The following is a 16249-nucleotide window of genomic DNA, read 5'->3' on the forward strand; positions in this document are numbered from 1 at the left end:
AACGCAGTCTCGCTCAAGCTCCCAACTTTCTGGGCTGCTCAGCCCCATGTTTGGTTCGAGCAGGCTGAGGCCCAGTTCAGCATCAGAGGCATTACAGCCGACACCATGCGGTATTACTACGTGGTCAGCGCGCTCGACCAGGACATGGCAGCGCAGATCATCGACTTCCTGTACCATCCACCTACGGAGGACAGGTACATTAAAATCAAGGCACTCCTCCTCTGCACTTTTGGACTCTCCCGCCGCGATCGAGCCATGCGGCTCCTGCGCATGGACGGCCTGGGCGACCGCAAGCCATCCGAGCTGATGGACGGCATGCTGGCGCTCATGGATGGCCATAAACCCTGCCTCCTTTTCGAGCAGCCGTTCCTCGAGCAACTGCCAGAGGACATTCGCCTCCTCCTCTCGGGTGAAGATTTCAGCGACCTGTGCAGCCTCGCAGCCAGGGCGGACATTTTTTGGCAGAGTAAGCAGCAGACAGCAGCTTCCATCTGCCTAACCATGACCGCGCAGCCTAAGGCCAAGACCCCACAACCGAAACCGCCGAGACCCACGGGGGACAAAGACGAGGGTTCAGACCAATGGTGTTTTTACCAGAGGTGGGGGTGAAACGCGCGCCGCTGCCGTCCACTGTGTGCCTTCCCGGGAAACGCCGGGGCTGGCCGTCACTAGTAGCTTCGACAGCTGACAATCGGAACAGCCTCCTGTTCCTCTGGGACCGACACTCCGGGTGACGTTTCCTGGTGGACACCAGAGCCGAGATCAGCGTCCTTTCCCCCTCAAACATGGACACCCGTACGGCGGCCCCAGGCCCCGACCTCACCGCCGCGAGCGGCACCACCATCCAGACATATAGCTTGCATACCATCCCGCTGCGTTTCGGCCCCAGCTGTTTTACCTGGACCTTCACGGTAGCAGCGGTGTCACGCCCATTACTAGGGGCGGATTTCCTACAGGCCAACCGCCTTATGGTCGATCTGAAAGGCCGGCGTTTGGTCCACGCCGAGACTTTCCAAACCTTCCAGCTCGGGGAAGCCCAGTTCCTGGCCCTTCACCTGGACTCCATCACGTTCTTGGGTGAAGAGTTCGCCAGGGTGCTGGCAGATTTCCCCTCCATCATCACCCCACAGTTCTCCACTACTGGCCCCAAACACGGCCTACAGCACCACATTCCCACACAAGGACCACCACTGCACACCCGGGCCCGTAGGCTGCCACCCGACAAGCTTTGCCTCGCCAAGGGGGAGTTCCAGAAAATGGAGGAGATGGGGATCATCCGCCGCTCGGACAGTCCTTGGGCATCGCTGCTGCACATGGTGCCCAAGTCCGCAGGAGGTTGGAGGTTCTGCGGGGACTACAGGAGACTTAACGACGCCACAACCGCCGACAGATATCCGGTGTCCCACATCCAGGACTTCATGGCCAACCTCCACGGGGCGACCACCTTTTCAAAAATTGACCTGGTCCGAGGTTATCATCAGATCCCCGTGCACCCCAACAATGTGCCCAAGACAGCCCTCATCACCCCTTTTGGGCTGTTTGAATTCCTAAGGATGCCCTTCGGCCTCAAGAACGCCACTCAGACTTTCCAGAGGCTAATGGACTCGGTTGGGCGAGACCTGGATTTCGTTTTCATCTACCTAGACGACATCCTGGTGGCCAGTAGGTCACGCAAGGAGCATGTGGCACACTTGCACCAGCTCTGCCAGCACCTGAGCAACCACGAACTGGCAATCAACCTGGCAAAGTGCCAGTTCGGGCTGCCGGAAATTGACTTCTTGGGCCACCGGGTCAACCAGCATGGAGCCGCCCCTCTGCCAGACAAAGTTCAGGCCATCCGCCAGTTTCCCAAACCCAGCACGGTCAAGGGCCTGCAAGAGTTCGTGGGGATGGTGAATTTCTACCACCGGTTCGTGCTGGCGGCGGCGCACATCATGAAACCCCTGTTCGGTCTGATGGCCGGCAAGGCCAAGGAGGTGGAATGGGACATGGAGTCCACGGAAGCCTTTGAGCAGACCAAAGAGGCGTTGGTGAAGGCGGCCCTCCTAGTACACCCGAGAGTCGATGTACCCACAGCGCTCACGGTCGACGTTTCCGACACGGCGGTTGGCGGAGCCCTGAAGCAGCTCGTTCAGGGCCAGTGGCGACCGCTCGCCTTTTTCAGCCGACACCTGCAACCGCCGGAGGTGAAGTACAGCATTTTCGACAGGGAGTTGCTAGCACTCTACCTAGCCATCTGGCACTTCCGATATTTCCTCAAAGGACGGGATTTCACTGCGTATATGGACGACAAACCCCTCACCTTCTCCCTTGCAAAGGTATCGGACCCATGGTTGGCTCAGCAGCAGAGGCGCCTCTCGTTTGTCTCGGAGTTTACCACCGACATCCGCCACATCGAGGGGAAGAACAACGTGGTCGCCGACATGCTGTCTCGTCCCCACATCCACTCAGTGACCACGTCAGCCCCAGGGGTCGACTAGACGGCGCTGGCGCAGGCACAACAGGCGGACACCGAGATCCTGGCCTATCACACCGCCATTTCAGGACTCCAGCTGGAGGATATCCCCGTCGGCCCTACAGCGGTTCGGCTCCTGTGCGACACGTCGACTGGCAGACCTCGGCCCTTGGTACCAACAGCATGGAGGCAGTGGGTATTCGACACGCTACACAGCCTGGCCCACCTGTCCATCCGGGCGTCCATCAAATTGATCTCAGACAAATTCGTCTGGCATGGTCTGCACAAGCAGCTTGGACACTGGACCAGGACCTGCGTACACTGCCAGACTGCCAAAGTTCAGCGGCATGTGAAGGCTCCCCTCCAACAGTTCCAACCGATGCTCAGCAGGTTTCAGCACATCCACGTGGAAATCGTTGGCCCCCTGCCCGTCTCCCGATGCGCCAGGTATATCTTCACCATGGTCGACAGGTTCACCAGATGGCCGGAGGCCGTGCCGCTAGTGGACACATCCACGGAGTCCTGCGCCAGGATGCTCATCGCAAACTGGATCGCCAGGTTCAGACTTCCAGCCGACATCACCTCCGCCAGAAGAGCATGGTTCACGTCAGGGTTGTGGACAGCACTGGCACAGCTCCTGGGCACCCGTTTACACCACACCACGGCGTACCACCCACAGGCCAACGGTTTGGTCGAGCGTTTTCACAGGAACCTCAAGTCAGCCCTGATGGTGCGCCTCAGAAGGCCCAACTGGGCAGATGAACTTCCCTGGGTTTTACTGGGCATCCACATGGCCCCCAAGGAGGACCTGGGTACCTCCTCGGCAGAGTTGGTTTATGGCACCCCCGACGGTCCCGGGCAAGTTCGTGCCGGAGGCCCAAGGTCCAGCCGGGACACCGGCGGAAGTGCTGACGAAGCTGCGGGACAAGGTGGGGAGCCTGGCACCGGTTCCAACCTCCAGACATGGCACTACACCGACTTTTGTTCCTAGGGATCTCAGGGACTGTGAGTATGTTTTCATTCGCAGGGGCATGCACAAGTCCCCTCTGCAGAGGCCGTACAAAGGACTCTTCAAGATGATCCGGCACAATGGATCTACGTGTGTCATGAAGGTGGGGGGCTGCCAAGAGACCTTCACAGTGGACCGCCTCAAACTGGCGCATTTGGACATCGGACAGCCCATGAAGGTGCCCTCACCGCGCTGGTGGGGCAGGCCACCCAAGGTGGACACACAGACTGGGGTTCCCACGCCCCCAATGGGTGATTCTCGGGGGGGGGGGGGGGGGGGTTGGTGGAAGAGGTGGTGTAGCAGCCCAGACCTGCAGGACTTGAACCGCCATCGGCAGCTGGTAGCGCAACGCGGACTAACCGCGGGGTGGGCCTTCCGGTGGGGACCGCATGTCACGTCTACCAGAGAGGCTCTCGGTTACTCTTTAGCGAGCACGTGCGCTTTGTTTGAGTCAGTAAAGTGTGCTCCAGTCCAGCCTCCGTGTTTCTGTGTTTTCTTTCCTGCCGTGCGCCGCGTTCGGCTACAATACCATATTTGAGCTGCTCATTTTAGGTTCAGCATTCTTTAAATTTGATCAGGAATGAATCAAAGTCAGGCCAAGTTAGACAACATGGAGTAACAAACTGTCAGATGTAAATATGATTAAAAAATTGATAGGACAATCATTGGAAGGTAAAAACCTTCACAGCAACTGAAGCAAAATAAAACAAGGCAACTGGAGACCGTAATCAACTGGAGGTCAAGTTATTCTTCAAACAGTTGAAACACTGCTACATAAAGAACAGAACTGGCCACTAAATGTTGCATGTTATAACATCACCAGAAATGCAGAACCAGACAAATGAAAGCAATGGAGCTCTAAGCTGGTTCAATATAATTTTTTTTAGGGAAAGGAATCTGCGATTATTAACCAATATGTTCTGTGTGAAACACTGAATCCACTACAATATATCTGACTCTTAACTGTCCTCTGGAGTGGCCACAGTGATAAAAGGCCATTGCAAGGTGGAAGTGGTGTGTTTGAAGTGTAAACACTGAGGCTTTTTCTTGAGAGGCTTTGATGCACATGTTCATGAACTGTATTTATTTTAATGCAAGAAGCCCGACAGGTAAGGCAGATGAACTCAGGGGGGCATGGACAGATTGCTGGGGCCCTGGCAGAGATATCTGTATCATCATTAACCACAGGTGGAATTACCAGAAGACTGGAGGGTGACTAATGTTGTGCCATTATTTAAAAAGGGCTGCAAGGACAAGCCAGGGAACAACAGGCCAGTGAGCCTAACATCAGTGGTGGGGGAGTTACTGGAGGGGATTTTGAGATACAGGATCTACCAGGAAAAGGACTGATTAGGGATAGTCAGTGTGGCTGTGTGCATGGGAAATTATCTCTCACGTATTTGATTTTTTTCTGAGACTATAGATATGCAAGGACAGGGTGGCAGACAGTCTCCATGGACTTTAGTAAGGCCTTTGACAAGGTCCCTCATGGCAGACCGGCCCAGAAAGTAAGATCACTTGGGCAAAATCATGAGAGGCATAGATAAAGTGAATGGTCACATTCACTTTCCTAAGGCAGGGGAGTCTAAAACTAGAGGGTATAGGTTTAAGGTGAGAGGGGAAAGATTTAAAGGGGACCTGAGGGACACTTTTCCCACACAGTGGGCGGTGAGTATATGAAATGAGCTGCCAGAGGAAGTGGTAAAGGTAGGCACAGTTACAATTTTTAAATGACATTTAGACAGGTATGTGAATAAGAAAGGTTTAGAGGGATATGGGCCAAACTCAGGCAAATGGGACTAGCTCAGCAAGGCACATTGGTCAGAATGGACAGGTTGGACTGGAGGGCCTATTTCTGTGCTGTTTAACTCTATGCCTCTCCAAAATAGCCTAACTATCTAGTTAGAGCAGTTGGGAATGGGATACAAATGCAGATCTTCCCAGCAACATGCACATGAAGCTTTTTAAAATTCTGTCCAAGATTTCTTTCTTAACTCATATGTGAAATGTCATTGAAGAGAGAGTGATAGCGATAGTCCTGTTTGATCCCGAGCATATTAGTTTAGGGGAATATGAAGGCAGTATTAATCACTTCAGAAGGTTTACAATAAAGATTAAGATAAGATGGACAACATTTGGGGTAAAAAAGATGAGAAAGGAACTGGAGGACTAAACTAAAAGCCCAAAAAAAAAGTAGCAATGGAAAACACTTAAAAAGCTGATCAAAAGAGTCCGGAAAATAATTTCCTTTTTTTTTGTGTGGGCATTAATTTCCATGACTCACTATGATGGAATACAGAAACACAAGGAACATTATAAACACAAATTAAGGCTTGAGCAAAGGGAATATTGGAAAGATTACAGAAGTTAAAAATTAGGAAAGCACAGAGCTCAGTTTTGTTGTTCCTCCAAGGAAAGTAACAAAATACTCCACACTCAAATCAAATGAGAAAACAGGATAAGGTCCATAGAGGAAAAAAACAACAAAGCACAAACTAAAGACCATCAAATGGATGAAATTCTAAACAAAAGTAGTGGCCAAGCTTCCATATCTGACAGGAAGACTAATAGAGTAAATACAACATTCAGTGAAATTTGAAAAGATGAAAAACATTTAAAGATAGAAAAGCTGGCAATATTTGAAAAAAATTAAATTGCAAAATTTATTCAGTGTTTAAAATTAGTGCAGGGAATAGGGGGCAAGCAAAATAAGATATCCCTGAGGTGCAGGAAAACAAAAAAAAGGTCTGCTTTATCCAAAAAGAATTATAGAACTATTAGGATATTTCAAACCTCTGACAGGTCCTGTGTGTCAATTGTCGTCCGTGATTTTATCAGATTTGACACAAGTTTTAAGTCCCCCCAAAAAAATCACTTCCAAGGCTGTACATTTGCCTTGAGCCAGCATTTACTATCTGAAAAAACATTGCTGAATAATGTTAATTGTGCAGAGTATATATACTATTTATAGTTAAACTCCATTAATCCAGCATGCTCGGGACTTTGGTGATACCAGACTAGCAGATTTTTTTTAAATTAATACTTCAACATGCTTTTAATTCACTTTGGAAAAAGATGTTACACAGTAATATTTCAGTGAACCAGTGAAATTTCAAGAAAACGTGGGAACTGGGGCCCTAGTTAGTGGTCAGGGGGATGCGGGAACTGGGGACCTGGCACAGGGAGCGTAGGAACCAGCAACTTGATGATTAGGAAGGAAGTGCTGGAACTGGGGCCCAGGTGAGTGAAAATTGCCATCATCACCTAGTGAGCCAGATGCTGAACCATCAGGGTTTCCAAATAGCAGATTATCAGAGTTCTACTGTAAATACATTCTTCCTCGTCTCATTGGCAGAGTAGGAATTCTTCCCTGACTTGATATTGAATGATGGTAACATATTTATCTTTGTGATATTGAGCTGTGACAGGACTTCAATTAGACACCGGTACCAATAGAAAATGTACATGTTGGCGTCTGTCTTCCTGTACAAAATTTGAAATCTAATGCTGTAGACTACCAAATAATAATTCTTGGACTCTGCACTTTCATTCCTACTCTACAGTAAGTAAATGCAAAACTCAGCATCTAGGAAAATAACTTTAATATAATGACTGGTCCAAGTCTTAAGTGTTAACTAATCTGTACAAATTTAGCATAAACTGAAGTAATCTTTCATGAAGGAAATGATTGCTTGTGGCACTAGTATAATGCTCTCAGTACTTTTGTGTGGTAACAGTGACGCAAACATACACAAGCTTGTGCTTCAGTAATTAATGTTCATGTCACTACATTCATGGTGTACAGTTTAAACATATAGCAATCTTTAAAACAATTTAATACTAGTTGCAACATGAATTGCAAGAATTGGCTTTTGTACAGATGGAGACTGAAGTTGAATGGAGGTTTTGTATGTATAACTCTTGAGGAAAGTGACAACATCTTGGGACCTGCCTTCTAGATTTAGTGGTAGTTGTTTGCAATTTCTGGAAGATGGGCCTGCATAATGTTCAGTAAATATCACATTATGGTGCAGTATATTAAAATTTCAGCAAACCTCTAAGGGTTTTAAAAACTGAATTTGGCAATTTAGGTGAAAAAAATTAAATGCATATATGATTGTTGTCCTGACAGTACAATGTGAACACCAGTGAGATGGACTTCAATAGCTTTTTTTTAAAAAAAGTATAAACTTTTGTGTCTGAGTCACTCTTACCACAATAAAGTACACAGAGCAGCATGCTGGTGTACATATTTCCTGTCATGAGAAGTTGCTTTAGGGTGTGGTTAAAATAAAATTACAAGGGAATAGTTCAAATCTGAAATGTTAACCAATCATCACATTAAAACACTCCGCTTTCCAGATGCTGACGGATTGGTATTTTTAAATTTCTAAAAAAATAATGAAAATGCATACTTCCCAAATTGTTACTTGATGGTACTCTGGTTTTGATTTTAAATTTTGAACATGCATTAGGAGGAATCAACCAAGTGCCTACCTGTACATTTCCTACTGACATCAATATTTGTTTGAATTCATATTGCAACTCAATACCACCTCAATAGGTGTGCCATCACCTTTCAATATCAGGGGAGGCAAAATGATCTGAAGAGAGATGAATGTCTCTAATGGTAAAGCTATTATAGGAACTCCTTTCCCATCCTTAACAGTATTACACAAATGCAAGAGCCAAAATCACCAGGAAGATTCAATTCTTCATCTACTACTTGTTGATTTTAAAACGCAGTAATAGCTGATTGCCACTATAATTTTTTGCACTTAGAAGAAAGGAGAAAAAAAAATCCAGGTGTCCTTTTTGTGATTGTTTTTTAATAAATCCATCTAAAAAAATACTTGCATGGCTGTTGTGCAACAGGATCAAGCTAGTCAGTAAACTTTACCTGGTGCAAGGGAACACTCAGAAAGACATCTAAGCAGCTTCTGGTTCTAGAAAACCAGCATTTCACAGGGGCTCAGAAATTCATTCACAAAACCCCATGTGATTGAAAATATCATTTACCTGCACCACATAAGACAGTTGCTGGAACTTCATCATGTGTATTATAATAGTGTGAAGTCACTGGGTTTGTGTGATTTTTGCAAAGCTCATTTTAACATTACTTGTGTATCTGCTGTGGATCCCAAACACCAGTGCAAATCTTCTTTGGAGGGTGAAGCAATGTTTGGTTAAAGGATCCAACCTTACCTGGACTATTGTCTGGATCAAGGCATCAATCTCAAGTCTGGTTCCTTCTTTATGTTTCATTAATAGTGATTCTACCACACTACCTCTCCTTGTCAATGTCTTCAGGCACCCCTAATTATCTCAACATTCCCTCCACCCCTCAACCTTACCCCCATGACCTCCATCCAAACTAGTCACCTTCCTCTCCACTTTAAACCCTCATCCCCATTGCACTTCTCTCTTTCATCTCCACTCACCAGAGTTTTCCAGTGCAAAACCTTGTGCTTTATGCATTGACCCTTAGGCCTGAAGATTAGAATAATTGAATCAGGAACCTTGCCACATTGATGTCAGCTCCTGCACATGGTTTGGAGGATTTAATGGGAAATTAACTTGCAAAACAAGTCAGCAAAAATAACAAAACAAAAGCCTGTGGTTTTCTTCGTGACCAACAAAAATAACTTATTTTCAATGCATCTTCAAATTCAGTACAGGAACAATTTTAACCTTTAACCACTCATGAGTGATGCATACAGAATGATCTGCATGCATAATGTTCAGTACAGCTGCATCGACAATACATTACACTGCAGTCTAGTTAGAGATCATATGTGATGAAGACTTCTTTTCTAAATATATATGTATTATTGATCTTCAATCTCATTTTCTGACATCTGCCCATGAAAAGTAGAGCCAGATGCTTTAGTTTACTTTTAACAATTTAAAACTAAATGCAGGTTCCATTCTCTCTATATCTGGGGGAGAGAGAGACAAAAAGCAAATAGTTTTCCCTTTTTATATAAATTTTCTCCTTTTAGGGTCTCTGTACTCTTTCCATCCCTCCTCCCAATCAATACAGTATTTTCATTTTTCCTGTTCCCAAGCCATTACTTTGGGCATGACAGATTTAAGCAGTTTTGAAAAATACTGATCATTCATCATTCTTTCCCACCAATCAACTGGGAGAGAAAAAACACTACCTCAGTTTAGGATCCTCAGTGAACTATAAAGCTGGAAGGACTATCTATGGAAGCAGAAATCTATGTTTTATCTCTATACAATTGTTTTTATTCACAAGTTCAGGTCTTCAAAGACACCATCACCTTAATAATTTCTGTGCAATAAAATTAGCTGTTTGTGTAGTGAACTAGGCTATCCATTTGCAATGTACCAAGGTTTTTTTGCTTCAATTCTGTCTGCCATGCCTTTGTGATGTAATTTTTCTTTAAATGTTCAAACTATAGTAACCACTAAAAATAAAATGAAAATAGCATTAAACGACCATACCTATTCTTCCCAAACAGCCTTCACTGTATCCATCACCTCGGACCTGCCCATTAGACACAGCATTTATCCTAAATCAGAAACAAGTTACATTACAAATGTGGAATGTAGTGATAAGCTATAATATGTATACTTACAATTTATCTTGTCAGAGTTTTAGCAACCTGCATTAGCAGATCTAGAGTTAAGGCAGCAAAGTGATTAACCCAGAGGCATGAACTGATGATCCAGAAACACAAGTTCAGATCCCACTATGGCAGATGGTGAATTTACAAGGTGTCCAAAGCTTTTTAAACAAATTTTTTAAAAATGTAAATCAGGCTCACTGAAGTCCTTTGGGAAGGAAGCCGACTCTCTCTTGTCTGAGTCCACACTCAAAGGAATGTGGGCAACAATTAACTGAAAGGCCTTGGTAAACCACTAGATTAAAATACAATTAGGGATGTGCAAGAAATGGTGGTTTTGCTAGAAAAACATGTCACTAATGTTTTTTATCTCTGTCTCATTCATATATATATAAAAATGTGTGTGTGTGTATATATATAATTTGTGCAAAAATGAATACCAAAGAGCCAGAATATCAACTACAGGTAGAAATGTGGCTCAGCTCATTTAACTTTTCCAGACATAAAAACTTAGAATTGTATCCATCTACCTTTTAAATGAGTTCAGAGCATTTGGTTATCTATTAAGACCACACAGGATATTCTTTGGGTAAAAAGATATGGACTATTAGTCCAGTACTTGCTTTTAAACATATTGGACCTTTACACTCATCCTGCCATTGTGATTGAAGGAAGCAGTTAACTTTAAATACTACTTCAAATTAATTTATCATATACATCCCATTTGTCACCTTTTAAAAAGCAAGGAGTGAATTTTTCCAATCTTTCCTCATAACTGAGGATTTTCCTTTAAGCATTCATATTTCCCGTGTCTCATGGCTGCAGGTTTCATCAAAACCAGGTTACTGTTTTAATTGCACATACCTCCGATTTGAACACACCTGACAAGTTTATTTACATGCAATTAAGAAAGAAATTGCATTTTATAGCACCTTTCCTGACCTTGGGAACATCCCAAAATGCCTTCAGGCATTTGCCTAACAATGCCAAAAATCTCCAAATTTTTTAAAATTAAGTTACTGATGCATGTGGGGAAACCACACCTGCCAATTTGTATAAAGCAAGCCTGCTTAGAGCATATATGATATCTGACCATTTGGGCAACGTTAGAGACACAAGAGACTGCTAATGTTGGAATCGAGTGCAACAAAAAAAAATGGAGGGTCAAGCAACATCTGTGGAGGGAAATGGGCAGTCGACGTTTCAGGTCGAGACGCTTCATCTGGTCCAGATGCTGCCTGACCTGCTGAATTCCTCTAGCATTTTGTTTGTTGCACTTGGTAAACATTGTTTGGGATGGATAAAGTTTGGCCAGAACACTGGGAGGAACATGCTCACTCATTTACAATAGTGATATTAAATGTTTCATATCCACTCGAGTGTAGACAGGTCCTCGATTTAAAGTCTCATCCAAAAATTACACTTTCATGACACCAAAAGTAGCAATCTAAATTTTCTGCACATTCTCTGGACTAGGTTGTATATGCATCAACTTCTGACTCTGAAGTGCCACCAAGTCACAGCTGACACCAATACAATTTTGTGTTCATACTTCAGTTGTTAACCCATGAAAGACCTGCATATAGCACATAATGAAAGCTATGTCGACAGTCAAAACACGGTATTCGTCAGGAACTTACATGAAAAAAGCTATGGTTGACATGACTCCACATGTGTGAAAAGCATGATTCATATCTTCATTTGTTGGGTAAACAACTGCAGCATCTATTATTATCCACCAACCTGTGAAGAACTACAAACAAAACAAAAAGCATCTTAAGAGATCTGTGCACATAAATTGTACCCAAGCCAGATAAATGGCACCAATTGTAATCTTACCCTAAATATTATAACATTATGTAAAATGGCAAGTGCAGTTTAAAGATCTTATCTTAAATGTCAATAGTAAATAAATTATGTTCATATCTGTGTTCTATTTCAAACTGAACAATATTTCCTCATGATATAGGAAAAGCCATTTTAGCCCATCAAATCTATATTGGTTTGCCGAATAATTTCACTCTCCCATTAATTTTCCCTGTATCTTATTCTCCCCACATTCCTATCAAATCCCCCCAGATTCTACTACTCAACTACATACTCTGGGCAATTTACTGTGGCCAATTCACCTACCACCTCGCATGTCTTTAGGATGTGGAAGGAAAAGAAAGCAACCAAAAGGAAACCCACATGGTCACAGGGAAAACATACAAACTTCTCACAGAGAGCACCGGTGAGGATTGAACCCAGATTGTTGGGGCTGTGAGGCAGCACTCTACTAGCCATGTCATAAATGGAGCAGCAAGAGCCATAGGATTTGACCCTCAGTAAATACTTTTAACGCAGAGAGTAGCTGGGATCAGGTTACCCCAACCCCACAGTTCTCAGGTCGTGGGAGGAAGATGGAGAAAAACTAGTAGAATTATTGCTCACATTGTTATCCATTGTCCCATAGCTAAAAATAAGTATTTCAGGACAATAAGATTTCCAAACATGGTTAAATAATCTGCCGATTTCAACTATAATCTCACATGATCATTGTGAGACTACTTAATGCATAATGAAACTACTTTAATCCATGACCCAATGTGGGCACCCTTCACCATCTTTTGCCAAAACCAACTTTTCTCTGAAGAATTCTGCAATAATTTCGAAAGTACATTTCATATGTTGTGGGCATGCTATGTTGGCGCCGGAAGTGTGGTGACACTTGTGGCTGCCCCCAGAACACTCTATGCAAAAGATACATTTCACTGTGTGTTTTGATGTACATATGACTAATAAAGATATCTTATATTCTTCTTCAGATTGTTTTGCTTCCTATTAGGGCAGCAACATTTAAGCAGCATTTAGGTAGACACATGAACAGGCAGGGAATGGAGGGATATAGACCATGTGCAGGCAGTCTTCTCCTTACAATGGTACAGAATCAGGATATCCAACACTCAGTGGCTAGTTTTGATGAGCTTGAAGTATCAGTGGATGTTACATTGCTTAATGTAGTATGGTTGCACAAAATCAATAGAAGCAATTGCATTTCAAATTCCAAAGTAACTCTCTTAAGTGGCCTCCCACAGTGAAACTGGCAGCCCGAGTTCGTAAGAGAGAAAAGGTGTCCAATTCCTGCAGGGAGGTTACATGTAAACACAAATTTTTTTTCCCCAGGACTGGTTCTCATTTGAATTTAATATTATTTATGGGAGCTTGTTCCTATGTACATTATTTGGGATTATAGGGCCTCCCTGGGTTACAAAACCTGATTTATGGACACCACATGGAAGCACATTTGAGGAACTAAGACAAGTCCACAGGCTAGTTAGCAATATCCATTAAACCACTTTAAATAAATTAAATAAATGCAACCCCTGCGTTACAGCTGTTCACAAATCACTATCCAAAAATTTCAGTCTTATGGAATTTGTGTGAGAATAAAAGTAATACAAAAAGTCAACTCACACTTCTTTGCACACACGCAGATGATGTGCCTCACATTACAGAAAATAGCAATACAGACTGTTTCCTAGGAACGCAACCCCCCCACTCAATGCAGGGGTCACCTGTACTTAATATCCAAATCATACACCAAAGTACATGAAGCCTGCCAAAACCCACTTTAAGTTAATATAAATCTGAAAGCAAGAGTACTGAATATACTTTGTTAAGTATTTTATGCTCATAGAAACCCAATAGACCTTATCCCTTCAATCATCCCTCCCTGACTAGCACTTCTTCCCAGCACATACTCATTCCACATTTTCCATTCTATTTAGTTCACTGCTCATGTACCATCTTTCCTGGCCGCAATCTGAATTCATCCAATCTTTCCTCATTGATCCAGAGCCTTAATTAGCTGGAAACAATTTAACAAATAAACATATTAGCAAGATATGGATCAGTGGGCAATCAAAAGTTGGGTGCAGAGACTTGGACCAGAGCAGGCCTGGAATTAATTAATCAAATAAAGTCCGGGGTGTGATGATTAGGTGTTGGGAAAAGTGGACGAGATAGCAAAGAAGATGATCAGTGGGAGTTCTTGGAAATATCTACAACAAAGGGGAACAGTAGGATCTACACAGCATTTTGTGGTAGCTGGAAATCCAAACCACAGGCATTGGAAAATTTGAATCAAGAAAGTTAAATGAACCATGGATAAAACTTTCAGAAAGTGTGCACGCGACAAAGGTGGGACAATCATGGAGGTGATATCAGTACTTTGTGATTTAGATCATGGAGTTTGAAAACATTTAACAGGACGTCAAGATTACATATCCAGTAGTACAGCTTGAGCAGGTGGCCTGTAAAGGGTACGAAGTTTTCACTGTCAGTTAAATGGGGTGGCTTCAGATCTCTTCAAATGTAACTGGGGTTATCCATGACAATGTCAAAGGAATAGTCCAGCAACAAAATGGATTGAGGATGATGTTTTCGCAAGCAAGTCTTGCAGGTCCCCAGAAGGGGGCCGCTATTATGTAGAAGCATTCAGCCTTTGTGATAGCTTTCGATGGTGGCCTTGCACAGCTGGATGTAGAGACAGCAATGGTAAATGGAACATAAATGATATCTCATAGGCCAGGTAACAGCAACCCTTCCATTCATTGGGTCTGTGGCCGCAAGGCTTACCCCTGGCTGCCAAGGATGCCCCTTTCCAAATGGGATTCTTGGCCTGAACCAAGGCCTTGGAAGGGTAATGTGCCGTTAAATGGATAGTCGTGTGCCACTCAGTTGTCATGCATGGGTATTTTTCCAGCACTCTGCGGGCTTCAGGGAGTTGCAGCAATTACTTAACCATTGCTAACGCTTTAGCAGATAAAGATTCGTGCGTAAACTTCCACCACCAGACTTTGGGTTTTGTCCCAGCAGACTCCTCTAACAAGGCACAAACAGTTGGGTATACAGTTTCTGGTACATAGAGTTGTACTTTATCAGGGGGGCATGCCAACATGCAACCAAGCTTGCAAAGGAGATCCCACCCCAAAAGGTTAGCTGGAGGGTTCTGTGCTATGAGGAACTGATATTCTCCTTCGCGTCCTGAGAAGCTGGTAAGTGACCCTGCGAGAGATGCGTAGAGACACTAGTTGTCCCGAAGGTCCCACAATGCTTACCAATTCATTGTTCAATGGCGCCAGTGGCCAATCAGACACCCGAATTGTGGAATAAGTGGCTCTAATATCAATTAAGAAATCAAGTTGTTGTCCATTTACAGTTAAGGGAATAACAGGCTCAGAAACCTTCATTACAGGCAAAATATGGGTGTGGCAGCTCGGGACATTGATCAATGGGTTGTTTAAAGTGAATTGAGGAGACTGTGGTGGCGAGAGTACAGAGGGTCATAGTCATCTAATTCATCCTCAGATTCTGGTACCAGTTGTTCAAGTGGTTTCTTTTTAACCACTGAGGTAGACATCATTATCTTTGCTTGTTCTTTCTCCATTCCTTCTGTCTTTCCCCCTTCTCCAGCGCCCTTTGTACACTTTCCTTGCTTTTCTTACGAGATTCATCTAACTGCTTCCGCATCTCACTTTTCCAGTGAATAAATGCCCACATATTACCAGTAAAGGAAGCCAGGAGAGGGCACCTGGCATTTCGTTCAAGACTTAAGGGCTGTTAATGAGTCTGTGATACCAGCTGGTCTGATAGTTCCAAATCCAGCCACAATCCTCAGTTGTATTCCAGCCAACACCATGTTTTATACAGTAGTTGACTTGGGAGTTTTTCTCCATCCCAATCCACTCAGACTCTTAATATTTGTTCGCCTTCACATACCAAGGCAAAGAATATACGTGGACCCGCCTCCCACAGGGATATACTGAGTCCTACCATGTTTTCTCGGGCTCTACAGAGGGACTTGGCAGATGTAATCTTCCCGCCCAATTCCACGTGACTTCAGCATGTGGACGATTTGCTCTTATGTTCCCCTGACCATGAAGCCTCTGAACAGGACTCTGTAGTCCTTTTACTCGCCCTGGCTGACAAGGGCCACAAGGCATCGAGGGAAAAACTGCAGCTGTGTCGAACCTCAGTGCATTATCTGATGTCATGTCTTGAGTAGGTCCTGCTGTTTACTTTCAGACAAAAGCGTGAGCGCCATCACCACTTTGCTGAAAACCAATCTCCAAGAAGGATCTCATCCACTTTTTGGGGATGACTGGTTATTGTTGACAGTGGATTCCTAATTATGCCAAACTCAGCCAC

The 16249-nt window shown here is 44.2% G+C and overlaps 1 protein-coding gene across 4 annotated transcripts in view; it reads right to left on the reverse strand.

The window, feature by feature from the left end:
* LOC127569451 (transmembrane protein 50B) overlaps positions 1–16249 on the reverse strand; it is a 51996-nt gene that overhangs the window by 7917 nt on the left and 27830 nt on the right. For all 4 annotated transcript variants that reach the window (XM_052014104.1, XM_052014105.1, XM_052014108.1 and 1 more), the window contains exons 3-4: positions 11698–11810; positions 9936–10003 (exon numbers count right to left, since the gene is read on the reverse strand). In XM_052014104.1, coding sequence (XP_051870064.1) covers positions 9936–10003; positions 11698–11810 — 181 coding nt within the window. The remainder of the gene's footprint in view (positions 1–9935; positions 10004–11697; positions 11811–16249) is intronic.

This window comes from Pristis pectinata, chromosome 4 (genome assembly GCF_009764475.1).
Source record: "Pristis pectinata isolate sPriPec2 chromosome 4, sPriPec2.1.pri, whole genome shotgun sequence".
NCBI classification, from domain to species: domain Eukaryota; kingdom Metazoa; phylum Chordata; class Chondrichthyes; order Rhinopristiformes; family Pristidae; genus Pristis; species Pristis pectinata.